The sequence below is a fragment of the Rhinopithecus bieti genome, unplaced genomic scaffold (assembly GCF_001698545.2).
Source record: "Rhinopithecus bieti isolate Rb0 unplaced genomic scaffold, ASM169854v2 scaffold_29928, whole genome shotgun sequence".
In the NCBI taxonomy this organism is placed as follows: domain Eukaryota; kingdom Metazoa; phylum Chordata; class Mammalia; order Primates; family Cercopithecidae; genus Rhinopithecus; species Rhinopithecus bieti.
The window spans coordinates 3,655,543-3,683,235 of NW_016814053.1; the positions used below are offsets into that span (position 1 = coordinate 3,655,543).

At 44.4% G+C, this 27,693-nt stretch overlaps 1 protein-coding gene and 1 long non-coding RNA gene across 7 annotated transcripts in view; one reads left to right on the plus strand and one right to left on the minus strand.

Annotated features, from left to right (window-relative positions):
• Positions 1 to 27,693, minus strand: part of NID2 (nidogen 2) — a 63,836-nt gene that overhangs the window by 2,429 nt on the left and 33,714 nt on the right. For 3 of the 5 annotated variants that reach the window (XM_017849482.1, XM_017849480.1, XM_017849484.1), the window contains 10 exons: positions 22,686 to 22,832; positions 21,880 to 22,008; positions 20,230 to 20,373; positions 12,978 to 13,097; positions 11,988 to 12,221; positions 8,017 to 8,238; positions 7,238 to 7,407; positions 4,598 to 4,727; positions 3,922 to 4,093; positions 642 to 799 (listed from right to left, as the gene is read on the minus strand). In XM_017849482.1, the coding sequence (XP_017704971.1) occupies positions 642 to 799; positions 3,922 to 4,093; positions 4,598 to 4,727; positions 7,238 to 7,407; positions 8,017 to 8,238; positions 11,988 to 12,221; positions 12,978 to 13,097; positions 20,230 to 20,373; positions 21,880 to 22,008; positions 22,686 to 22,832 (1,626 nt within the window). The remainder of the gene's footprint in view (positions 1 to 641; positions 800 to 3,921; positions 4,094 to 4,597; positions 4,728 to 7,237; positions 7,408 to 8,016; positions 8,239 to 11,987; positions 12,222 to 12,977; positions 13,098 to 20,229; positions 20,374 to 21,879; positions 22,009 to 22,685; positions 22,833 to 27,693) is intronic. The other 2 variants (XM_017849483.1, XM_017849481.1) reach the window with 1 other exon arrangement.
• LOC108513663 (uncharacterized) overlaps positions 20,238 to 27,693 on the plus strand; it is a 38,192-nt gene continuing 30,736 nt past the window's right edge. For both annotated transcript variants that reach the window (XR_001880969.1, XR_001880970.1), the window contains exons 1-2: positions 20,238 to 20,330; positions 27,149 to 27,294. This is a non-coding gene — a long non-coding RNA (uncharacterized LOC108513663). The remainder of the gene's footprint in view (positions 20,331 to 27,148; positions 27,295 to 27,693) is intronic.

Genomic DNA, 27,693 nt, shown 5'->3' on the forward strand with positions numbered 1-27,693 from the left:
ATTTCAAATACTTTTAAGAAATGTAACTTGTTTTAAACAACTGGGTTATAAAAGTGACCTATGTGCATTATAGGCCCTTTTATTAGATTACAAATTCAAGAACAGTCTTTTTCATATTCTTTAGTATAGAACTAGACACACAGCATTTTTTCAATTGTGCTGATGAAAGCAAACAAATTTGGGTGCCTAATACCCATGTTATTACTGAAGGAAGCCACCCTGCTACAACACTTTTCAAAGAATGTCTTTAGCATTATAACAGATGTTTGTAGGTAAGTTATAGTGACCCACTCTCCCCGCACCAGAAGAATAACTTCAATTCAGTTTGTCAATTCAACAGTGGCTAATATTTCTTTTAACCGTTAAAAATATGCCAAGCACTCACGGTCAGGCAAGCAGTACAAACTTACTGCTTGATATAGCCTTCCCTCCACCCAAACCCCAGAAAGTTCATTTTAAGACTCATTTAATAGTATTTAAAAGTTTACAGAACAAAGAAAGGAGATTATGTGCTGTACTGTCAGAAATGTGTTTAAACCAAAAGATCTAAGTGATGGGATTTGATTTTGTAGTAAAATCTACTAGTGCTCACACTCACTGCAATGAGCGGTTATCTATTTGCATTCCATCAGTAGTATTACCTGCATCTGCCCAGCAGAGCAGTTTAGAGAAAGGGTCAAAGGTTAAGCCATTGGGCAATCCAATGTCTGTATTGATCAGAATTCTTCTGTTTTCTCCATCTAAAGATGATGTTTCAATTTTAGGAGCTTCTCTATTCCAGTCTGTCCAGTACAAGTTGCTGTAAGTTAAAAATCAAGATTGTAAAAGAATAGCTATGTAGCCTGTGGTAGGCAGCATCTAAGCAGCCCCCAGTGATCTGCATCTCCTCGTGTATTATAGTCTTAAGCAATCCCTTCGAGTTTGGGCTGCATTATTTAGTATCTTCTTCTAGTGAGTATAGCAGAAGTGATAGGCCAATATTAGGTCTCAAAAACTGGTTTCTGCCTTAGGTGCTCTCTCTCGCTCCCTTTGAGGGAAGTTCAATGCCATGTTGCAACCCACCCTATAAAGAGAAACATGTGCCAAGGAACTGATGTTCTCGAGGGCTGTTGGCCAGAGACATTAGTCCTGCCTACAACCCATGTGAGCATGCTTGGACTGTGTCTTCCCCAGGCTGAGCCTTGAGATCCCTGCAGTTTGGCCATTACTTGATTGCAGCCTTGTGAGAGACTCCATGCCTGAGGAGCTCAGTGAAGACACTTAGATTCCTGACTCACAGAAACTGTGAGACTAAATGTTGTCTTAAACTGCTGAGGGTTTGGGCAATTTGTTACACAGCTCTAGGTAACACAGCCATATTCCACTTTTACCTGTGTCACATGGTTTTCTGATTATTGTAACTAGGCGGAAGAAGTCATTACTAAGCTACTATCAGAATCCCTGCCTCCAAGATACCCCTTGATTCAACTGCCCCAAAACCTTCTGTTGAAATCTTGAATCTTGGGCTTAGAATAGAAACAAAGACAGCTGTTAGGAATGGCTTCGATATAAACTGTGGAACTTGAAGAGACGTGGACCAGGGATTTTAGAGGGAAACTGTTCTTTTTCTGCCAAAGATACAATTTGGTACTTGAAGGGGAATCTGGATTGTCCTGTACCTGGCACCCAGGGATGGTAAGCCTTTTAAGTTAAGCACTTTACCTTTTTTTTTGAGACGGAGTCTCGCTCTGTTGCCCAGGCTGGAGTGCAGTGGCCGGATCTCAGCTCACTGCAAGCTCCGCCTCCCGGGTTTACGCCATTCTCCTGCCTCAGCCTCCCAAGTAGCTGGGACTGCAGGCGCCCGCCACCTTGCCCGGCTAGATTTTGTATTTTTTTTAGTAGAGACGGGGTTTCACCATGTTAGGATGGTCTTGATCTTCTGACCTCGTGATCCGTCCGTCTCGGCCTCCCAAAGTGCTGGGATTACAGGCTTGAGCCACCGCGCCCGGCCTAGCACTTTACCTTTTAAATGCCACGTTAAAAATGAAAGATACTCATAACAGACACTAGCTAGGAAATATGGTCCTATTAAGTGGAAATAGATTATTATAAGGAAACAGGTTTATAGAGCAGAAATAATGTTGAAAGCACTTTTTATAAAATACTGTTTTATAAAAGCTATAGAAGCTTTGAATAAATCAGTTGAGTTGTAGAGAACCTCAGAGAGAGAAGAAACCATAGGTTACCCACCCCTGTTGTGAATTTCATCCCTTATGCCCAATAGATGAAGCAGAGAGAAGCTGAGAGCAAAAGCCAGAAATCAGTTTACACTTTGCGCTAAGGTGGGGGTGGCCAGAAGGTAAAGCATGCATATCATTCCTTCATCCCTTCTGATCAGTCTCCTCCCCAAAATGATTTAATATTATCAAAAAGGCTGAAACAAGCTCACATAGGTATTTGGTATAGATTATTTGGGGATTGCCAGAGGAGGAAAGTTGTCAAGGTGAAATCTATAGAAAGCAAAGGAGAAATATGCAGGGAGGCTTGACAACCATTCTGTTAAGCAGTTCAGGTAGATGTAATACATGTGTTTTATTGAAAAGAAAACCCACCTTGAACCAGGTTTCATTAAAAATTAAAGTCCTTTAGCATTTCTATTTGCTGTCTGGATAAGAAAATTCTACTTTGATCTTTAAACTCGTGGCTGTGTTGTGGATTTCAGCTTAAAAGTATGCTTTTTCCCCAGACTCCAGAGACATGGCCAAGGTATCATTGCTTACAAGATGGCAGCTCTCCCCAGTTTTCAGGTCAAGTACCAAGAAGCAATACGGGGCCAGGCGCAGTGTCTCATGCCTGTAATCCCAGCCACTTTGGAAGCCCAAGGCAGGTGGAGCACCCAGGGTCAGGAGTTGGAGACCAAAATGGCGAAACCCTGTCTCGACTAAAAGTACAAAAATTAGCTGGACATGGTGGCACATGCCTGTAATCCCAGCTACTCAGGAGGCGGAGTTTGCAGTCAGCCGAGATTGTGCCACTGCACTCCGGCCTCGGCGACAAAGCAAGACCTTGTCTCAAAAAAAAAAAAAAAAAAAAAAAACCTTCCAAATGTCAGAAAGGCAAGCCTATGGAAAGAGTTTTAAGAGGGCTATTAATTCATGTTGTTAAGTCAACTGGAATAGAGATACACCTTTTCCTGTGTGTAGAACCCAAAGTTTGAAACCACCTTTGAGGCTCTGCACTTAAGTATTTCATAGTCAAAAAGCACTTACCTGAAAATTAAAGCTGAAGGTTTTCTTTACTGATTCGAAGGGCATTGGGGAATTTCATTTCATAGAAACTCCACTTAAACATGGCAAGAGTTTCTCAAGATATAAAAATTCACCCTGGTTCTAACAAGTACTGAGACACTGAACAAATCCTGTATGTCACATTTGATGACCTTAGCAATTATCACAGGGAGAATGTTTATCTTGATTTCTGCTACAGCAACACTGAGGCCAGAGGTGCCTGAGCTTTTTGGTTAATGTCACTTGATGTAGGTCAGCCCTACCGTGGGCTTCAAAAACCCTGGTTTCTAAATGTGCTGCTGGAGGAGTCCCACTTCACTTCCAGTTTAAGTGTCATCTGAGACCTTGCCTGATCATTTGATTCAGAGTAGCCCTAATTCTCACAACACAATCTGAATTTTCTATATCACATCACAGACTAATCCTGTTGATACGGTCTTGTTTCCTCCTAATAGAATATAAGTGCCATGAAAGAACAGACCTTGTCTTTTCCTAGAGCAAGTCCTGACACCTAGTAGATCCTCAGTAAATCTTTGTTACAGGAACGCATTTGAGCTTTCACTCTCTTGTTCTGACCTTCCTCACACTATTTAAAACCCAAGGGCTTCACATCAGGATCGACAGGTAAGAGGAGAATTAGGGAAGCCCAGCTGACCCTCGGATTGGATCCACAGCGATGGCACGGGGATTCACCAGATCTGTGTGGAAGAGGACCCTGCGTCCAGAGCCATCCAGCAGGGCGCTCTCTATCTTATCCATGACACTGTCTGTCCAGTACATTGTTCTGCGGATGTGGTCGATGGCAAGTCCTTCAGGGCTTATCAGACCTGGAAATAAAGCAAAGTCAAGACTGGAGTGTTTGCAGGATATGGAGGGCAAACCTGAAGCCCTCCAGGAGTGGGGTGGGGCAGGGGGTCAGCAGGGGAAAACAAAGCCCAAGTGGCTCTAAGTCCCCAAGAACCAGGTTAATAGAGAAACAAGTACTTTTGTTACATGTTCTACTACTTCTAGCTTCTAGACTAGACCTACCAGTTTGATGACACCCGGCATCCACAGTGCAAGAGCCAGACTGAATAAGGCCTCACCCCGAATTCTTACCGTGAGTTCTTTTCTTTTGAGAAGCACTCACAGTAGGAATCACCTAATTCATTCCTTATGTATGAAGGTGTTTGCTTACAGAGGGGCTAGTCTTATACTGCTCAATAAAATGACTTGCCTAGAGCTTAACCTCCCTTAGTAGAGAAAAATCGACGGGAGACTTCAGCGTAAAGTAGACAAGTGACTTTGTAGAATCAAATGAAATGCAGACTCTGCTGAGTGAAGCTGCTGACCTGAATTCACGATCGTCTCAGGCTCTGCTCCCAGTTCCAGACTAGCACGGCTGATTGTCCGTCCAGCGACATCTGTCCAGTACACCATCCTCTCCCGGCAGTCGTAATCAATCCCCACGATTATGGAGCCCTTTGTGCACCAAATCATAGAATTAGAAGAATTAGGTTACATTTCCCCTTTGTTCACACTCAGCTGCCTTGCTCATGTACAGCTGCAGTGAGCAACACTGCACTGTGATCCTGCAGGCAGCAGAGCAGAGTAGCTGGACATGTGGGCACTCTGAGGTGATATCCAGGCTCAGCCACTTACTAGCCATGTAGCTTTGGGCATTTAACCTCTCTATGCCTTTGTCTCATTTGCAAAATGAGGCCAATAGTGTACCTGCTTCATATGGTTTCTGTAAAATTAATACTGTAAATGCTTGTAAAGTCTCCTAATCAGTAATTGTTATACAGTAAGCCCTTCAATAAGTGCTATTATGACTGATTTAAAAAAAAAAAAAATCAGCCCCTTCAGTAATTACAGGACATGGCCTTAAGCAAAATAAGTTTTTAATATTTTACTGGGTAAAAACTGAATCCTTTCCCAATGTCATCAGCACTTTTCCAAGAGCCTTAATAAAATTTGCCACTATATGCCAACAAAATCTACTCTCCCCTCCTCTGTGAATATGAGATCTTTCCTCTACCTGAAGTGCAATCACCTATACTCTTGCCCCTGACTCAGGAGACAAGACATTGGTTATATCCTGTATTAAAGTATAGCCAGGCACAGTGACACGCCTGTAATTCCTGTCCGTTGGGAGGCCAAAGCAGGAGGATTGCTTGAGCCTAGGAGTTTGAGACAGCAATATAGTGAGACCCCGTCTAAAAAAAAAAACATTGACTGGGCATGGTGGCACGCACCTGTAGTCCCAGCTACTCAGGAGGCTGAGGTGGGAGGATCGCTTGAGCCCAGGAGGTCAAGGCTGCAGCAAGCCGAGATGGTGCCACTGAACTCCAGCCTGGGCAACAGAGCTACACCCTGTCTCAAAAGAAGGAAAAAGTCTATAATTCGTTGGGTTAACGAACTAGGGAGTAGTGATCATCCAACCTCTAGCTAGTGAGGTCTCTCCTCATTGCTAAATGAATGAGTCTTTAAAAAAAAAAAAAAAGCTGAGTCAGATATTTTTCTGCAACTCCGCTTCATTCAGTTTTCAATCCAGGCTCCTGCTTGGAGAAGCCAACACTCAGGGATTATCTGGCTGTCCCTGAGGTCATACAAGTTCCTGCCTTGCCTAACAGCCTCCTGGGGCTTGGCTTCACTTATGCCCCCTGGGAGCATAGTCAGCACAAGAAAGATTGTACAAAACGGGATTTGGCTCCAGTGGGGGGGTGGGAGGGGAGGGCTAAGGTCAACTACACTTTTATTTGAAAATTAAAAGGTCATTTGTCCCAGGCAAGAGTACACATTCAAATGAGCTTCCATTAACCCGGGGAATCATGGAATTCATAAACCCATGTCATAACCTCAGGTTACAGAAAACGTCCCAGTGTTTTCCTTTAAGTAAATTTCCTTAAAATGTGCAAATAACCCATGTCCCATTTCTTTCAGTTCCACTACCACTACCATCACCACCCTGTCCCGGTCAGGGGCATGTTCAGAAAGGCAATCAAGCTCTATGACTTGACTAGAATAAAAGAGGGTTAGCTTAAAGTGATGTCAACTTCTTAGTCTCTACCTCTTCCAGAGAAAGTTTTACAAAACAATGTGAGAGTTTTCTTGGGGGAGGGGATAGGACCCAAAATCTTAAAAAGAACACATCCCTTCCTAAACACTGGCTGTTTCTAAGCTTTTCTGGAACCAAATAAGTAGTTCATTTACAGAAATAAATGTAAACATGAATGCCGTACTATTCTTATGGATGAGCAAGTGCCTGGAGTGTGAAGTTCAACAATGGAATTAGATGATTTTCCACTGTGTCGATGCCTTTCTAGAGAGCTACCCTTGTTTTCCCCCCATTTTAGAGAAAACCCTCTCCCCAGAATGGGGTGCCTTGCATTAGGGAGGCTGCTGGCTCAGGAAGCATCAAGCATCCCCTGGGGAAGGCGCCATCCACTCCTCTCCCAGCGTCACACACACGTCAAGTTTTCATCTAGAGTCAGGGAAGCTTAGGAAAGAAGTGGGTCAAAGGGACAGAACCAAAGTGAAAGGGAAGGGCTGACTTCCACTTGGGAGTCCCCAGCAAATCGCAGACACCACACCTTGTGGTTAGTCCTGTCACTTTGATTTCCAGGATTTCTATGGAGATGTTATGACATACAGAGAACCCTGAGGACTTACAGTAAGAGTCTGTCCATTTTCCCTTGGATCACCATACAGCCTCCATACGCTGACAAGTCTACAGTTCCCTTTCCATATATCTGAAACCCCATGAACAAACCAGAGAGCACAGCCTTGGTGACAGGTGACCCCCAGCAGTAGAGAGCCCTGGTTCTGTGGTGGTGGCATCGGGCCCATGCCAATGGGCTGCAGCTCAGAAACCCTCCAGGACTTCCCTGCCCCAGTCCACTGCACTGCAACAGGGTCTGTGAGGTGGCTCCCACTGGGAAAGCCACGCAGCCCCCGCGCCCCCCGCCCCCAGCAGAAATCCACTTTACATGCAGTGACAGCAGGGTCTTGGCTGCATCCTTCTGAAGCCTGGTGCCATTGAGGGGCAAGTAGCCAATCTGCTGGCCCTGGGTATAGAGCAGGAAGGTGCCCACAGATGGAGGGGTCACATCTGGCCGGGGCGTGGGCCGGACCATGGGCGGAGCGACGGTGGGTATACCTGTGGGAGAGAGGGTGGGAGAGGAGGAAGGGGAACAAGGGCAGGCAGGGAGATGGGAAGAAAAGTTACTTTACGACATACCAGAGCCTCCAAAAATATCAAAAGTTCTTTGCCCAATGCAGATGTGCTCCAGATGTTCTTCAAAAGAAATTTTAATTTCTAGGGTTTTTTTTTAAGGATTAATTATGTAAATCTGCCATTTACTAGGCAAGAAGGCAGCAAAACACTTCCCTCAGAACAAAGCAGAACAGGTTTTTTGTTTTTCAAGAAAGAAAACAAAAAAAAACAGAGCCAGCACTGTGTCAGCTTCCTTTTAGGACTCCAGAGTGACATGTGTCCCCTGTCGCCCTGGGCTTGGGAGGGGGAGTAACTGCCTGCTGAACCGAGTTGCAGATGTTCCAATTATGGAAACTGTTAATGACAAAAACCAGACACCAAACGCAAATCGGGATCTTGCGTGGACCAGATTATAAATCAACATAGCACGTAGTGACTTCTTTCATTAGACCTGGTGACCCCAACACGTCCCCCTACTTCACCACAGCAGACAGCATCCCTAGCAAAGGCCTTAGGTTCAGCTGAGGGGAGCGGGGGCGGCCCGGTGCTTACACGCAGGGGTGGTGCCTGGCTGGGAGCGGGTGCCCTGCACCTCTCTGCCATCTTTGTCCACACACCAGCAGAAGTCGCTCTTTCCATGGCACTGCAGGGGGGTGAAGTGGCCCAGGTCATCGCACTGGGGCACGTACTGGTCATCCCGGGGGGTGCCGCCATAGTGCTCCAGCAGGTTTTCCCTCCAGCGCTCACAGATGGTCGGGGGCCTCTGGGTGGGCTCTGAGCAGATGGGGAAGAGGGAAGAAGAAAAGCCTTTGATTGTGAGCCAAGGACAGAATGCAAAATATAGCTCAAGACCCCATGCCTGGCCTCCTGGCCTTCCTTCTCCTACTGTCCAGGTCTCAGCCAAGCCCACGGACACCAAACTTGGGAAGCAAATGTGTTCTAAGTACTCTACCATGGGAATCAGAAAGAGATCATCTGATGCTTCTTTCTTGCCAGGAGGGTCTGTCATCAAGGCCCAGCCACATCAAGAAAGAATAAGAGGAGGTAAGGTCAGCAGTGCAGCTCACTCAGCCTGGGAAGGGGCATGATCTCCCTCTGGCCAGGAGAGGCCCACAAGGCCCATCCTGCCTGCACCTCGGGCACCTCTGCTGACGGAGCATTTGTGCAGGTGATCCTTGGGGACTCAGTGGCCGAGGTGATGCTTAAAGCCAATTTGTATTCATTCCCCACTTGCTTCAAGCTTCAAGCTCCAGGACCTGCTGAGGAGAGGGCCGTCTTGCGCCTGGCCAGTGTGTGTCTTAGAAAGTATTACCAAAAGCCCAACTATGCCACGGCGCCCTCTGTCTACCCATTGGAAAACTACATGGAATAATGGTAAAACTGAGTGGAATTAGTAGTGAAGCATAGCAGAGGTGGTGGCAAACAGCTTAAAAATGGTTCTCACAGAGCCCAGTTTCCAGAAGTGCTCTACCCACACTGCGCCTGAGATTATCTCAAAGCTGAATCTTTTCCTGCAGGCTCTAGCTTCCTGCCATGTTGCCCTTTCCCCCTCTTTCTCCAGCATCCTCCTCTTATCCCCTCCCTCATAACTCTCTCTGTGGTTAAAGTCCTTCTGGCTTCAGTTGCAAAGCAGTTTCCTCCCAGGCTGCTCCCACAGTGCCATTGAGGCTTTGTTCAAAATACAGGTGGTTCTGAGCAGACTTTGCTGCAGCAGGTTATTGAGATAACTTGTTCATTTATGTTAGGACTACCCAAAGGAACTTAAACAAGAGGAGGTGCTTCTCCTTCCTTTTTAATTCCTGCAACTTAAAGCGTACAGTCTGCAGAATCACATAGCCAATAATCCTGCTTGCTACCACCATTTAGATGTATAATATAAATCAGAAACTGATAGAAACTGAGCCCCTGCCTTCACCGTCAAACCAGCTGCTTCCCTAGTCTTTCCCATATGAGTAAATGGCACCTCCATTTTTCCACTGCTCAGACCTGATTATCCTCAACCCTCCTTTCTTCCATCATCCACATCTGATATGTCAAAAACTCTTTTTAGCAGTACCTTCAGAATCCACTTACAATATCTTTACTTCTCCCTACTGTACCCCCTCACCCTAGTCAAAAAGCTTCATTCTCTCCGTGGGATTTCTGCAACAGCCTTCCCACTGGTTTTCCTGCTTCCACCTTTCTATGCCTTCACTCTCTCCAAAACCAGTGTAAACTCAATTAGCAGCAGCCAGAATGGTCCATTTAAAATATAAAGGCATTTCATGTCACTCTGCTCAAAACCCTCCAATGACTCCAAAGAACAAAGTTGGGAACATTATGATCAGGCTCCAGCACCTACAGTTCCTCTTGGAACACAAAAGACTGTGAATGAAGTTGTCAGAGCTCATACCCAACTAGCTCGACTGCATGACTCACCAGAGTTGGGGGAAGCGAATGCCATTTAGTTGTCACTGTAGCTTATGACCCATGGGAGGCAAAGCTCTTTTTAAGGCCCCGTGGAGAAGGTAAGACTCTGACTTCTTCACCCAAATGTGTCTCAATGGAACACAGAGAGGGAAATGCTACTTCCTCAAACACTGCAGGATTCCCTGGAGAAGTTCCCAACTCCACCCCTGCTCCATACTCAGACCTCCAAGGATCCTTTTTGCTTTAAGGGACCACCCTGTGCTGTGTGTCTGCCTTCCAAACAAAGAGATGCACCTAACTCCTGGGAAATGGGTGTCTCAAATCACTCATACATGGGCATCCCTTTCATTCGTTACTATTTGCTACTTTTCAACCCAACCATGAATGTCTTTCTCTTGTGCTTCTGGTTGGCAGGGGTTTAAGTATTTTGAAATCGGGGCACAGAGCATCCTTACCCTCCCTGAAGCTGACCCCATCAAAGATGAGACCAGTCAGAGATAGCTGCTGGGTCCAAACCAGTGCCGAGAGAGTGTGTGGGCAGGAGCAAGTCCGCACAAGGGAACACGACCCTATTTTCATCATTCACTTCTCAGTCTCTTGGTTCCCCCTTTAAAATCATTGTCCTGAACACATGCTTGTCTTAATAAATGTAATCGAATTCTGAACCATTCTCCAAAGGCACCTCCCAACCATCTGATTTCTTCAAATCCCAGATGGAGTTAGAACGACATTTTCAAAGAGAAGGCATTAGGGAAATAGAATTTCTCTGTACCTTTTTTGGACCTTTAAACTCTTTTCCTAAAACAGAAACAAAGAGGGACTATGGATCAAGCCATTACCAATTTTTACCTATATGAATCCGGGAACCACCAAGACCTGGCTTTTTTTATTTTTAAACAGTCTTACTCTGTCACCAGGCTGGAGTGCAGTGGCACTATCTCAGCCTACTGCAACCTCCGCCTCCTGGGTTCAAGTGATTCTCCTGCCTCAGCCTCCCAAGTAGCTGGGACTACAGGTGCATGTCACCATGCCTAGCTAATTTTTGTATTTTTAGTAGAGACAGGGTTTCACCATGTTGGCCAGGATGGTCTCAATCTCTTGACCTCATGATCCATCCGCCTCAGCCTCCCAAAGTGCTGGGATTACAGGCATGATCCACCATACCCGGGCAACAATTAACACCATTAAAAGGGGAAAAAACTATTGGGGTAATTCTCCAGTTCTTCTTACTTTCACACATTAAAAGCCAAGACTAGTATTTATGGAACCCTTCTCGATAGTAAAAATGGATCTTTGGATAGCAAGCTGTATAGGAATCATTTTGGCTAAAATGGTATCAAGCCAATCCTATGCTCTTCATTAAATAAAGTTTTTCTGTAATGATTAAGGAAAAAAGTTTTACCCATCCCTGAATAATTCAGCAAGGAACAGAAAGGTGCCTTATCTGCCTGCTGTTGGAATCGACTGTGAACACTTGATCACCGTGCCCCACGCAGATGTGGAATGCTCAGATGGTAGCAGGCATGTTCTCAGATTGTATATGGGCTAACCGAAACCAGATGCCTGTGCCTCCCCTGAGATGTTGGGCTACGTTACAGAGGGCTGGGATTGTCAGTTTAGAGAAAACTAGCTGAATCCACCAGCAGGTGTCATTTTTCTTATTTTTCCTATTGATATTAACACAGTCTTCATACTGTTTCCTGTCATTCAGAAGGCAGAGGTAAGCGAGATAGTTACATACGAAGGCAGTTTTCCTTCTCGTCAAAACACCAGTCTGGCCAGATCTTCTAACTGTCACATCTCTCTCAGATGCTGTAACAGGTCTAAGGTAGTGGGTCTCAGTCTGACCTACATACACAATCTCAACTTCCAGTTTGTACTGGACAAGGGTCTAAGAGGCCAATGTGTAACAGATCATGTGTCATGTATTGTATATCTCTATGTCCTTATGACACAAACACGAATATATGTACGCACTATTATTCAAGTCTTCTCAGGAGGAAAGAGGCTATGAAGGATGGTGACTGGCCCTGTGCCTGCATGGTCTGGGCAGGAATTATGATCTACCCACCACCAGTGCCATTCTGCTTCTTGAGCCCCAGGCCTAAGCTCACCTGGTGGTGGTCCACAGTGAGGCGGTGTAGAGCCAGGTGGAGTCTGGGTACCAGGAACTTCATGACCATCAGGGTCTATGCACCAGCAGAAGCCAGTGCTGCCATGACACTGTAGGGGCAGGAAGTTGCCCTGTTCGTCGCATTGGGGGATGTGGAACCGGGCCCCAGGGTGGGCATACTGGGCCTGGGCATGGCGCTGCTGTTGTTCACAAGGCGTCAGGCTTGAGGTGGAGTCTTCCAGGATCAAGGCAGAGGAAGACACAGAAGAGAAATAGAAGGCATTGCAACCCATCCACTTCCCCAGCCCACAGCATGGCATGGAAAGGCACTGGGATTTTGGAGCCCTAGATTCTTATGTTATAATACCTTGCCACTATTTATCTCGTCTCTCCCCGGTTCTTCCAGTTCATCCTGTAGGTCCCTAGCTGGCTCTAAGCGTAAAGCAGCCCAGCCCCTCCCTATTGTCATCTGGGGAAAATGAGGGGCAGCCGTGGCATCTGCCCAACATCCCAAGAGACTCTGGAGAAAACAAGTCAGAGCTCATTCATCCCGAGGCCCAGAGGTTAAGTCTGAGAAGCTGCAGGCCAACGGCAGTCACTAGACTGCACCAAGCTGGCCAAGCTCCTCTAACACGGTCACCACGGGCTTAACCCTGGCTACCAGCGCATATGGCTCCTGTTTAATAAGCTTGATCTCAACACTTCATCCAGATTGCACTCATCAAGGTCAAGTGGATCACTAGGGCAGTTAACCAGAGCTGCTATGAGATGGGATGATGGGTGGGTCATCTCCTGCAGGCCTCCAGGAATGTCACAAATCAGTGAACTCTCAGTAAACTAGGCAGCAGGAGGTAACTGAGGAAAAAAATCCACAGCCTGGAAAATCCAGCAAGGCTTCAGACCAGGCTAAATCAAGAGTGGGCTGTCATAGAAAAATACCCTTGAAGGAGCTAAGAGATTCATGTGCCTAATCTGGCCCTCTAAAACTTACCAGGTATGCACTGAAATCCATCGCCATAATATCCGGGTTGACAACGGCAAGAGAAGGAACCAGGAGTATTGTAGCAGGTAGCTGCGGGGTGACATCTGTTTTCTGAGCATTCGTCTATATCTGCAGAGGTCAGAAACAGAAGAGAGAAGCAAAGAACACCATGACTTCACTCACACAATCTGTGCGACTGCATGGGCTTTGGACATGTGGATCATCATCCAGTGAGGTGTCAGCTTCAGAAGACCTTTGAGCATGAGCAGAAAAATGCTGACATCTAAAGGTAGGCTTACTAGAAAGGAAAAAAAAAAATCAAGGAACATGTGAGTTAACACATCAGACTAAACATGTTCAGTGTAGAAATCAAATGGGTAGTCACTCACAGAAAAAAAAAAAAAAATACATCCTACAGCATGTTTCATTGACAGTGAATTCAAGGAAGTTAATTACCTTTGAACTAACCTTTAGACTACAAGTCATTAACTTCCTTTCAGCAATGCTGCAACAAAGACAAATATATCCAACAATGGTTTTTTTTTTCTTTCTTTTGTTGTTGGCACCATCTCTATGTAACTAACATTCGTCTATAGATGCAAAGGAGCCAGATGAGGCCCCAAATATTTTTCAGCTAAGAAGCACATTCCATCTTGCCTAATCAGAATCTTACTATCTAGAACCACACCCCTATTAGCCAGGTATTTTCTTTACTTTCCACTTTTAGAAGAAATAAAGAAAGAATATTATCTAGGGTTTTAAAATAATACTTAGAAAATGGAAATCTAATTTTGCCAAGCATATCAGTATAAACAATTCAGGCTCCTACACTCTCCACATGGCACCACGAGGATTAATTTTCACCATCATATTTCTCAAAACTACAAAATCCTGACACTTCAAACAAAAGCCAACTTACATTCCTTTTATTTAATGAAATCCGCATATGACGTGACAAAGTCCCCCCCCCACCCCCTATCCCCAGCAGAAAAAAAGCAGCTCTGAGAATTGAATGGTTAAAACTAACTCCCAAGGGATGAGATAAGCTATCTTAAGAGACAGGAAGTCTTTCAGAGTAAAAGGAGGATAAACAAAGGGTGTAGGTCCAATTAAGGCTTGGCTGAAAATAAAACAAAGCAGTGGTTCCATCCATCGCAATAACCAAAAGTTTCTTTAAAATGTGTGAATAGAAAAAAAAAAAATGCGGGATGGTGTGATCAGTATGAAACCTAGAAAATGAGCGTGTGTTGCATCAGTATGGTGCAGCCCATGGTAGAGACACATCAGCCTGGGAAGACAGAGATCTGAAGCCCTAGATTTGATGTGAGTGGGTTGGGAACAGGGCTAGCTCCTCACCCAGCCTCCCATGACCCACATGGAACCTCTTCTAGGGTTACCTGCACCACCCTTTGTCCAGACAATGCTGTCACTGGCTTATCTTCCAGTAACTCATGTTCTTTCTCAAGTACCACTAAGTATACACACTGGGTATTAAGCATAAGGTGTTCTGTTCACTGAAGAGGAATCTTTTATGTTATAATTAGAAAGTAAGCATTCTGCTTATCTTCTGTCTCTGGGGAGTTTAGTCAGCATATATCAGTTCCTTGGAGTCCCCCCCCAAAAAGTTCTGAATACTCAATGCAACCCACAGAGTCTCCACCCAGGTGAGTGGTTGGCCTCCCTGGATACCATCATTTCACCTACAAAGGCAAGAAAGCAGATATTAATTCATCTGCAAGGGTAGAAACAAACCAAGTGTTCTGGTTGGCTCCTCAGTTGCCCAAAAATCAACCAATGTTGTCATAATTATCCTTGAGCTTGGCTCTGTCTCTTCAACAGGGCAACTCAAATGCCCAGCTGGGCAAAACCGATGACCTGACCGTCTAACACCTTGGACCTGGAAGAGGCTGTAAAACTGGCTGTAAAATTAAAGCTGTAAAAATTAACATCCAGCCAAATGCAGGAAATTAAAGCTATTCACAATACACATGCTAAAAGGACTTCTAATGGTAACAGGAACCCCAAGAAATGACAGGAAGCAGGAATTCCTGAGACACAGGGCCTATTTCTGGAGCCCATGGAGCAGCTTCTTATTGTTATTTTTGAACTAAAGAGAGAGGGGATTCCCCAGAGCTACCAAATAAACCACTGATGCGCTTAGAACCTTCAGCCTAAAAATTCTGACTAAATCTGAAAAACCAGCCTTCCTCCCCAAAGATACTGTTGGCATCATCAAAGATACTAAAGTTTTGGGTAGATAGAAGCTATTAGAAATGACCAACAAGGAGAAGAAAGTCCCCAAAGAGACTGATATCACAGGTGAGAAATTCCTGCCCCAAAGATCGAGACTCCCTGAATTGCAGTCCTGACTCCTCCTTGGAGGGCCTCTCACACCATGATAGAGACGAGAGTCCAGCTAGTCCCTCCAGGCTCTGAGCATGCATGCACAGGACTTCAGATATCAACAGAGAAAACATGGAAAGACTTTCAGCCCCCTGGCAAGGGAGGAACTTTATTGCACCATTGGAGAAGGAGGCCACTGCTTATGCTTAGTCATTACTAGCAGGGGTCTGTAGGGACTGCTATAAAGACAAAAACATTCAAGAAGTAGTAGAGCCCCTTTCTCACTCAGGTAATGAAAGGTAGCTTAATCTCAGTGCAATCCTCCACTCTATCATCTATTAAGCTGGTAAAGAAACTGTTTGGAAGATGTGTTAAAAATCCTTTGAGTTCATGCTTTTGTGCTTCAACATCCTTCTCACTGCCCCAATACTGAGCAAAACCACTAGGAACTGCTTGATGATAAACCTAACCACTGGCCTCGAGTTCCCCCAGGCTCCCGCCCCTTCACCACCGCCCACTTGCCTTTGAGCCCAGTGAAATTTCCTGGCATCAATTAACCTCAAACCCATCCCAGATCCCAATAAAGGCTTCAGCCCACAGGTCCCACTTCTCTTTCTACTCCATAATCTGTTCAGTTGGGCACCCTCCTGATTGCACCCCTGCGTGGCATGTGGTGAACCCACTCCAGACCTGTGAGTGTAATAAACTACTTCCTTTCAAGTTTCATCCTTGCCTCCTCCTGTATTTTACCATATCATACCCAACATCTTGTAACAGGAAACCTGGCCAGGCACATAATGGAGACAATGCTTTTGTTATCAAAAAAGAGAGAAGCTAGGTCGGGTGTGGTGGCTCACACCTGTAATCCCAGCACTTTGGGAGGCTGAGGGGAGTAGATCGATTGAGCTCAGGAGTTTGAGACCAGCCTGGGCAACATGATGAAACCCCCTCTCTACAAGAGATACCAAAATTAGCTGGGCATTGTGGTATGCACCTGTAGTCCCAGCTACTTGGGGGGCTGAGGTGGGAGGATCACTTGAGCCTGGAAGGTTGAGGCTGCAGTGAGCTGTAATCACACCATTGCCCTCCAGCCTGGGTGATAAAGGAAGACGCTGCCTCAAAAAAAAAAAAAGAAAAGAAAAAGAAAGAAAAGAAAAGAAAAGAAAAGAAAAGAAAACACCAGGAAACCCGAGAAAGAATAATGTCAGTATGTCAGTATCTACCCTTAGGCCCCTCCTGAGTAATGATGACTCTGGGTAATGGGCCATCTGTAACCCAGCTTCTTCCACTCACACTTGCTCCTCCTGGGAAGGTCCCAAACTCAAGACAATCTGCTTTTGTACCTGGCCAAGTCACAACAATCCAAAAGGACAAACATGTCTGAGAAATATCCAGCTCACACCAACACAAGTTTGAAATCACTCCAGATTGAGGGAAGCTGCAGAGGATTTAACTCTACTTGGATAAAAGCCTCCTGGCTAGTGACTCAGACCAGACTTGAGAACCCAAATCCAAGTGCAGCCTCTCCAGGGAGCTGGGTTTTTAACAAACTGTGGCTGGAGAAAAACTCCCACACCCCTTATTGTTAGTTTGATGGAGTAAAAGAGCACATGTGCTTTAACAATGCATAGCTCCCACAAAATACAGCCTCTATTCTTTGGTCACTGAGACACATGTGTACTATAGAATGCCTTTAAATATGCACACATACACATATATTTCTATATTTATTCTTCAAGTTCCTTTCATGATTAGCCTAGCCTGATTTATGCATGGGTCTTTAAGAAAATGACCATTCATTCTCTACTACTCCACAATCTGGAAGTTTAGAAGGCAGCCACATGGTAAGTGGCTGTGGTAGGCAGCCTCTAAGATGGCCCCCAGCAATCCCTACCTAGTGGGATTCATGGTCTTGTGTAATCCCTGCCTTTTTAGTAACTTGCTTTTAATCAATAAAGCAACATTGAAGGGATGTCATTTTTGTGATTATGACTTCCATCTTGCTAGCAGACTTTCTCTGGCATTAATAAAGTAAGCTGTCATGTTAGAGAGGCCCAAGTGACAAAAACTGAAGGCAACCAACAACCAGCAAGGAACCAAGGCTTTCAATCCAATGGTCCTCAAAGAACCGAATCCTGCCCATAACCATGAGTGGATCTTTCCCCAGTTAAGCCTGCAGATGAGACCACAGACCCACCAGACACTTTGACTGTGGTCTTGTGAGAGATCCTAAAGCACAGGACCCAGCTGGGCCATTCCCAGGTCCCTGGACCACTGATATTAAATGTCTATTGTTTGAAGCTGCTACACTTTAGGGTAATTTATTACACAGCAATAGGTAACCAATACACTGGGGAAGCATCTGATGGGTTTGGCATATTTTTAGTTTGTAGGCTTTGGAAAGAATCCTAAAAGCAGAGAGCCAGAAATAAAATAGGGACAATTGAAAATGGCAAAAATAGAGAGGGCAAATAAAAGACAATACTTAAATTCCCAATATGAAAAAGTAGCCAATTTCAGAGCTCTAACATGACCCCAGAAGGTAACCAAAGTCTTGTAGGGCAAATAGAAGAAAAAAGGAGGGAGAGAATAATCATTTTAGAAGTGATCAAAGCATACAGCATCTAAATTAATATTCTGATTAACACTCATCACATCTAGGCTGAAATTAATTTTAACTTCTTTGCTTTAAACCAGAGCACTAAGGAATTAAATATTTTAAAAGCACCATCTCTGCTGATCTGAGCAGCCAGATGTTTAAATAAGAAATTCTACAGACAAGACTTTTCTCAATGGATTCACATTTCTTAGAGCTGGTACTAGGGTTAAACGAAACCAAATGATGTGTTCCACAAGAAGGAAAAGCATCATTCCCACTGTCAGGCTGTGGCATCTCACCCTGAACTCCATACTTGTAGAGGGTATCTGTAAAGAGTATATCTATTACAGATATACTCAATGTTTTCTCACCAGTATATCTATGACAGATGGAGCTCCTGGCTGGTTAAGTGGGACAAACATCTGTGAATTACAAATCTACCTCATTCTAATTGGGAAATACTCTTTATCTAGAGTTAGGGGTGTTTATTCAAGAGGTCCATAGTCTTCTTACATGACTGGGCCTAAAACCAAGACACACAGGAATCCCAACTGAGGGTTACCATCTGCATTAGTCAGTTTCCTGTTGTTTATAACAGAATATCTGAAACTGAGTAATTTCTAAAGGAAAGGAATTTATTTCTTATAGTTCTAGAGGCTGAGAAGTCTAAGGTCAAGGGGCGAAATCTGGTGGCAGCCTTCCTGCTGGTGGGGACTCTCAGCAGAGGCCTGAGGTGGTGCAGGACATCACATGGTGAGGGGGCTGAGTGTGCTAACATGTTATTTTAGGCAGGTCTCTCTTCTTATCAAGCCTCTAGTTCCCTTCCCATGATAACCCATTAATCCACTGATAGGGGCAGAGCTCTCATGATCCAATCACCTCTTAAAGGCCCTACCTCTCAATACTGCCACATTGAAATGTAAGTTTCAACATGAGTTTTGGAGAAGCAAATATTCAAAAGCCATAGCCTCAACTTTCAATAACACCACCAAAAATATCTATTTAGGAAAAAAAAAAAAGGAGGAGGGGCTGAACTGAGTCACGGCTTTGGGTTAGTTCAGCATAAATTGCTCAAGAAAACCATGCAGCAGAGCTTCTGTACAGCACAAGTGGAAAGAGTAAGAATGAGGCTCAGAAACCACCATGTGCGCCTGCCCCATCCAGGGAGAAGTGGAGAGCTGAGGTGCTGTCACAATGACCTTTGTTCTGTCAGTGACACATGCCCTCAAGCCTGCTGTCCACTCAGCCCATCCTGCTGAAACCAAAGGGAAAAAGGAATGGCAGAAGGATGAGAATCAAACATCTGGTGAGGAGGAGGGAGGCCCGTGCTATTTGGATCTGGTATAAAGCTCTCAGGAATTGCAAAGCTGTTCTTAGCACATCAGCTCAGTGGGCCTGGGCGGATGGCAGCAGATGCAGACAGCAACACCAGGAGCAGGGGAAAGTCTGCCTTTTAAGATTCACGTTCCCCAGCAGGTCCGTTCCCATTACAAACACTTCTCCCACCATTCTCTCATCCCCAGTGTCGTTTTACCCTAACTGTGTGTGTGACTCATATGAAACCGAGTTTCAATCTCATCACATACCACAGGGTATGTTTGGAAAACCTTTTGTGATTTAAGTAGATTTGTTAAATGATTTCTATTTTAAAGTACTCCTAATCCTAGTTTCATGGACATTTTATACTCAGAGAGTTATGTCTAGCCTTTAAATAACAACCTCACACATTCTTTCCAAGTTAAATTGCAGTGGTTAGCCTTGCAAATGATTTGGTGCTTTTATAAAATACTGTATTAAGTCTTAAAGATAGATTTCTGGGAGAAAAGTTTTGATTTGTGTGTCTTTTTATATGTGTGGAGTTCTTCTCTCTTTTGAAAGAGAAAAATTAGAAATTATATATGTGTTTAGAGATAGATTAAAATATCACTTAAAGCAGGAGAATAGCACAATCATAAGTGTTGAATTAAGCCATTAACCAAAGAAATTGAAAGGTGGAGACTGCCTAACAGGAAGGTATGCAACTTTCCCTAAATTCCTCCAGCCGGCACTGGCTCCAAGGAACCAATGTTAGAAGTTCCTGAGTGCTACAGAAATGTCTCCACCAAGGAAGCCATATATGCTCGTCCATCTAGTCCACAGGAAATCACCCTTGGCTCCCCTTTCTAATTCAAAGGATGCTTTTTTTCTCGCTATTTTGGCAGCCACAAGGCTGTTAGAATCAAAGGAAGTCCTTTGTCTTTTCTGGGAGATCTCCATCTATGTGGGGATGTGCATCCAAGGCGACTTGCCACTCACTGAAGCTGACCCGCAGTTACTTACCAGCGCACTGGTGCCCGTCGCCAGCATAACCAGGCAGGCAGGCACAGCTGAACGTGCTGCCTCCGTGGTGAACACACCGGGCCTGTCCAGCAGGAGCACAGGTATGACTGCCGTCCTCACAGGGGTTGGGAGGTGGGGTGATCACTGAAAAGAGAAGAAGGCAAGGGCATCCAAGAGTTTAGGCCTGCAAAGGGTGAGCCTTGCTCCTCATGGTATGATCCACAGACCAACAGCAACAGACCAGGGAATGCAGGTTCTCAGACCCTACTCCAGGGGCAATGATTCAGAATCTGGATTTTTGATAAGATTCCTAGATGGTTCATATGCTATTAAAGTTCAAGTACTGGTATGAATTTGTGGTTAAAATATTAAGCACAAAAACCCATCACCTAAGCAGTCCTCAATTAAAGTTTATAACACTCCAGAGCAATTGCTACACACACACACACACACACACACACACACACACACGGTTTCTCTTGTCACTTCTACCCCTCCTTATCCCAGTGAATTAAAGAGTGCATTTTCTTTTTTTTTTTTTTTTTTTTGAGATGGAGTCTCACTGTGTCACCCAGACTGGAGTACAGTGGTGCGATCTCGGCTCACTGCAACCTCCAGCTGCCAGGTTCAACTGATTCTCCTGCCTCAGCCTCGTGAGTAGCTGGGATTACAGGCGCAAGCCACCATGCCCAGCTAATTTTTCTATTTTTAATAGAGATAGGGTTTCACCATGTTGGTCAGGCTGGTCTCGAATCCTGACCTCATGATCCACCCACCTCGGCCTCCCAAAGTGCTGGGATTACAGGCGTGAGCCACCATGCCTGGCTAAAGAGTGCATTTTCTTTACTCTCATCCAGCTTTATCAATGGGATGAATTAGGATAGTTCTTTTGATCCATTCTTAGGTCTGTAGTATTTTTTTGAAATATAGAAGGGGTAATTTGTTACAGAAAGAGCTCTTTAGCCAGTCAAGCAGGACATGCATCAGTGAATGATGAATCCATCTCTTCTAATTTGAAAAATACTTTAGGCTCTATCTAAAGAGTGGAGGTGTTTACTAGAGAGGTTCATCATCTTATTAACATGATTGGGCCAGAAATCCCAACTGAGGTGGGCATCCTTCAATAACTCAACACCAAAAATATCAATTTAGGGAAAAAGAGTGAAAATAAACAGGGCTGAAACTGAGCAATAGCTTTGAGAGATTTTGTTTTGTTTGTTCGTTTGAGACAGTCTCACTCTATTACCTAGCGTGGAGTGTACTGGCATGCTCTCAGTTCACTGCAACCTCTGCCTCCTGCGTTCAAGCAATCCTCCTGTCTCAGCCTCCCAAGTAGCTGGGACTACAGGCTTGTGCCACCACATCTGGCTAATGTTCTGTATTGTTTGTAGAGATGGGGTTTTGCCATGTTGCCCAGGGTGGTCTTGAACTTCTGAACTCAAGCGATCCACCTGCCTCAGCCTTCCAAAGTGCTGGTATTACAGGTGTGAGCCACTACGTCCAGCCCAGCTTTGGGTTATTTTAATGTAACCTGTCTTCTTAAGAAAACCATATAGCAGAGCCTCTGAATAGCAGAAGTCAAAACATTGATCAAGAGCAAGATTAAAGAGCACCATGTTGGCCACACAAGAAAATGATTTTGGAACTCACAGATGCAAGTATGCCGGTCATCTGCAAACTCATAACCACTCCGGCACTCACACCTGTAGGTTCCAGGCAAGTTGATACACACGGAGTTGGGGCCACAGCGATGAAAGCCAGTTGCACATTCATTTTCATCTAAGAAGAAATGAGAACAGAAAAATTCTGCTTAAGGGTCCCAGAAGTGGAGGGTCTAAAAACTCAATGTTTTCTCACCAGTATGATGCTTCAATGGGACAAATGGTTGGCAGATGTAGAATTCTTAAAATCAGATAAAATGCATGTTGCAGATAACCAAAGAGTAAAATTTCATGCCATTCAAGTAAACACCACAGGAAGATAAATTTTAAGTGAATATTCTAAGACTTCTTTAACTGTTTTAAAATAATGGATACTTGGAAGAAAACCAACAATTTCTTTTAATATCAAAAAATTTCTACCATTGCCTTTTGGGGATATAAGAAACACAATGTCTGTCTAAAATTTAAAGAAAACCAGAAAATGAGATTTTTAGTAAGTCTAAGAACTACTTATTACAGGCTCAAAATTACAAAACTTAACTCAAAACATCCAGGAATTGCAACAGATGTTTTCTTTTCACAGCCCCAGTGCAAAATCCACTCCACTCCAAACCATCTTTTCAAACCTAAACAGCTAGCTTTAATTTTTAAATAACTATATTCAGGTTAGCTGCTGAAATCATTGACAATGGAGGTTGTAAAGGTGACAGACACTTGTCTTCTACAGATATAATGCTCGGAGGGCAGAGGAAGAACAAGGGCTACAAGAAGGAGACATGAGAACATAGCTCTTACCCACACAGTTCCGTCCATCTCCCTGGTACCCAGAGGCGCACTCACAGGTGTAATCTACACCTGTCCCCGGATGGCACCGTGCTGTTGTGTCACACATGTGGCTCCCATCATAGCAAGGATTCACCGGAGTGGGGTCTGAATCCTCTGCTTGAGTAGAGGGGACATAAAAGTACAATCTGGCGATTGGTAAGAGAATGTCACAGATAGAGATAGAAGAGTCCTCGGAACTGACTGCATGTCTGTGTTTTGGGACACACCTGGAGACCTTACTCAACTATCCATATCCAAAGATAGGGATTTTCTGCACTTCAGTTTTAAACTCCAGCATGGCTTCCTATTGCCTACCCTACAGACAACGAGTACCTTTACTTGCTTTCAGTAGGTTTGCATCCAGGGAATAAAAACACCCAACACATCTGTTTAAAAGTGCTTTTGCTCTATTATTTCCTGTGATTCTTGGGATAATTCTGTGTGGTGAGCTGTTATCCCCGTTATGGGTCATTTTCACAGATAAGGAAATTGAGACATGGGAAAAATTGCCCAAGCTCACAAAGTCAGGAAGTGGCACAGCAAGGACTCAGACTCCAACTTCCTGGCTCTAAATCTCTCGATCTCTTACTAAAATTCCCAATTTTTATGGGTAAATCCAATTAATTAAAAAAATCTTGCTGTTTAAAGATTCCTAAGACTAAATGGGAATGACTTACCCAGTATTTACTCTTCAGGAGTAGCCTTACCAAGGATCCATTACTCACTAGGTAGCGATTACTTAACAACTGAAACCTTCCCTAGAGAAGTCTATTTTGGCTGAGCACGGTGGCTCATGCCTGTAATCCCAGAACTTTGGGAGGCTGAGGTAGGAGGATCGTTTGAGGCCGGGAGTTCAAGACCAGCCTGGGCAATATGCCAAGACCTTATCTCTACTAAAAAAAGAAAGAAAGAAAATTAGCCGAGCATGGTGGCCCATGCTTGTAGTCCCAGCTACTCCAGAGGGTGAGGCAGGAGGATGACTTGAGCCCAGGAGCTTAAGCTTGCAGTGAGCCATGACTGTGCCACTGCACTCCAGCCTAGGTGACAGAACAAGACCACGTCCTAAAAAGATATATTTATTTCTACATAATAGTCAATGCTCATTGAGCATTTATGTGTGAGGCACTGTTCTAAACAGATAGAAGAATGCCTGATTACATCCTCCTAACTACATGGTGAGGAAAATATTATCTCCACTTCTGCTGCATCACAGAGAGGCCAAATAACCTGCCCAGCGTAACACCGTCAGAAGAGGTGGATGGAGCTGGAATAAAAGTCTAGCAATCTGGCTCCACAGCCCATGCTTTCCATCGCTTTGCTGCAACCCTTGCTGAAGGAACTTCATGAAGTTATCTAGTCTACCAATGGCATAGAGGTATTGGAAGGAGTGTCAGATGCTCAGGTAGAATGAATCTATCAACTCGAGCACTTCTGTGTACTTCCAATTCTGCCATGTAAAATGGAAATAAGAATATGTACATCTGCCAATCCTGCTAAAGAAAATTAAGAAAACCCAACAGAATATATTGGAAAGGCAATTCCCCGTTGGCAGGTCTACCCAGTCTCTACTGACTGCATTCCTTCTGCCTTCTCAGTGGGGCCACTGTTCATCATTACTTGAGGTTCTAGCTCAATCTCAGTCCCTAGAATTAACTCTAATCTTAGACTCAAAAAATTTCCAGAGCCACAGCTAAGCCTGTCAGGTTCTATATTGAGGCATCTCTGCTATGAAGGGGGCTCCATCTAAGTTGTAATAACTCAGGCTTCTGCCTCATACTTCTGTGCCTGAGGTCCTGTCTTGATAGCCAGCTTAGCATCCTCTGAGTCCCGTGCTACTTGCCAGTTCTCACTACCCCCAGACACCAGTATCATGGCATCTGTAGGCAGACTCTGGCAGTACCACCCATTTTACCACCTCCTCCTGGATTCTCTATCATTTCACTCTGTCTGACCCATGTCTCCCACCCTACTTTGTACAGAATCTTCTATTAAAATGGAGAAACAACAACAGGAGAGAATCAGGTTCTTGTCTTATACTGAGCCTTCAATGAGGACATGACCCTGTTGTTCTCCATTGTAACAGATGCTGACTCAGGAACCTGGTCTATACTCTCAACTCGGCAACCACAACCCTACTGCTATCGGGGGGAGACTTGCCCAAAGTGACTCCTAGTCTAGATCCCAAGTGCTGACTGCTGCAGCCAACCTCTTAGACTGGACTCACTCCCAGTCCTTCAGAGTGTCTGGCATTCTTCCCAGTGCCTGCCCTACTGCCCATGCTATGGCTCTTCCAAGTGCCCTCTCATAGCCTGCTGTGAGCTGGGATGCCTTGGCTGAGACAGCCTTGTTTTCTGGCAGACTCTTTCCATCCCACTTTATAAGAAACACCACAGTGCATTCTTGGAGTAGAATATTCCCATATTATTGATTCCCGTATTATTGGCTGAAAATAAGGAGGGCTATGGGGTTTATCCTCAGTTCACCACAATGTTGTTGGCTGGAGTAACAGAATCTTTGCCAAAACAAAGGACCAACAAAAAATTCTAGCACTTTTTAAACCTGATGAACTATGTAAGCATAAGCCTAGCTCCCTGAAGCACGCAGACATCCTTGCAAATCTGTTCCTCTGGATCTCTTGGCAGACAGGAAGGAGGCACTATGCTGGGGTTATGGTTGCCGAGTTAACTTGAGCATAGACCAGGTTCCTGAGTCAGTCCTCAACAGGTTATAACTGAGGACAAGGTCATGTCCTCATCCATGAGGACCCAATGTAAGACAAGAACGTGATTCTCCCCCATCATTGTTTTTCCATTTTCGGCAGATTCTGTACAAAATGCCTGGCATACCCCACCAAAGCAGGAAGTAATCGTCAACATGTTTTAATTTATAGATACTAATGCTTAGCCTTCTTATTCAGTACTTTCCGGCATCAAAATTTCACCATGGCACATTCCAGCAAAGATTAGTGAGTTCACATGGACATCAAGAGCTTACCACCCTGTTAGGCATTACAAGAAAAAAACAAAAGCAAAAACTCAGCTCAAAAGTTGACTTGCAAACTTGGATGGGCTATATTATCCTATCTAAAATTGAGAAGAAAGTGTCCCTAATTACTCAATACTGATTTAAAACGTATGTCACTGACAGGATTAGTTCCATAATTTGCAATCCCCAGTGCAGAATGAAAATGTGGAGCCCATGGTTCAAAGTAAAGCATTAAACCAAGCATGGTGCTCTTCTGAGCACGGGGCCCCATTCGCTGAACTTGGCTTCCCAAAACATTTTTAAAATACATTTCTAAAACCATTTCACGACTCCTTCTCTATGACTTGTAAGCTTTTCTCCTATTATAGTAAGTAAAGAACAGCAGTATCCTTCTTAAGACATTTTCTATTTCACCCTCTTAAACTGCTCGACTCTCCAGCAGAGGATCTGGAACTAATTTACTCATTTAATCAAGGGGAAGAGCGGTTTTCCTTAAAGGAACCGTCCGTTCAGCTTCACTGCACGGCCCTCTGCCCAGAGCCTCCTCAACTTGGCAAAACAACCATTGAAGTAGAAGGACAGGAAGGATTTTTGGACCCTGTTTTATGACCCCCCAAAACGATGAAAAAAAAAAAACAAAAACAGCTAACTCACACTTAAAACTTAAAGCTCAAACAATTGGTGGGGGGTGGTACTGCTGGTTGGGAAGACAACGAGGGACAGAGGCTTTGATTACTCACTGGGAAAGACACCCCAGTTCTGCATCCTTGCCCTGGGAAATGGTGCCACACCCACATCAGGTGTGGACAGCTGTGCTGTTTCCCATGAATTCCAACCAGATGATAGTTCCCTCTGGAAAAAGTGAGCAGTTCTTAGGAAGATACTGCTATGCACCAAGAGGGGAAAGAAAAAACTTGTCTGTTGGTGCTTCTTTTTTGTTGCTTTTCTTTTTTTCCTCCTATTCAGGTAGAATGAACAGTACTGCTGTGGGTGGATGAAGTAGGGTTCAAACACAAAGGGTTTAAAAGACACACATTGCCTCTTTTAAAGTTTGGTCTAAATTATGAGGCAGTCATGAGGCCAGTGTGGAATATCAGAGCCATGAGGGGTAAGGGTGTGCATACTGGAGCCAGTGCCCTTGAGTCCCAGCTTACCACTTACTATGACCAGGCAAATTACTTCATTTCTATACCTCAGTCTCATTATCTGTAAAATGGGATAACAACCCCTCCCCCACCCCACCACTGGGTAGAGGTCGCTGTGGGGATTAAATGAGTTAATTCACGTAAGGTGCTTAGAACAGTACTTGGCACCAAGTAAACCATCCTTTGATATTATTTGACTGGGGTGATAGGGAAAATCATAAAATTCTAAAGAAAACAAGCAACTTGGTACCTGCCAGTTTGCTTTCTCTGATCCTTTCTTACTCTCATTGGTATGTCTTCTAGGAAAAATACACCCAGAGATACATCTTTTTCCTAAATGGTTCCAGAATCTGAATGGGACTCCATAGCCTGGGAGATTATTTCACGAACGGTTGCTTTTGCAGATCAGATGCCTACACCCAACACAGGGCTGACCTGGACATTTAAAGGTAAAGACCATTCTCCCCAGTAGTTTTGTTTAAATTGCTCATTGAGAAATCTAGTACAGCAATCTTTCCCTTTCTAATTTACATGTTCCTCTAAAATCAACTCACATTTTCATGTGTTCATTTGCTACCTTACAATCCCATCTCTGGGCACCCAGTGCCTACATTCCCAACCAAGTTTCTTAAAACCAATCAACGAAACCACCTCGGGATTCTCATTACAAGTCACTTCTGCATCCTAGAAAAGAGTCCCATCCTGATACCTTAATCTTGTCATATTGCTGAAGCAACGCTTCTTTATTGAGCCTGCTGAGGCTTAAGGAGCCCTCAGCTCCAGTAACAAAGCACAGAACTGTGCATCACTTACAGATTCACCTCGCTGAGGAGCTAACTCTGGGCTCA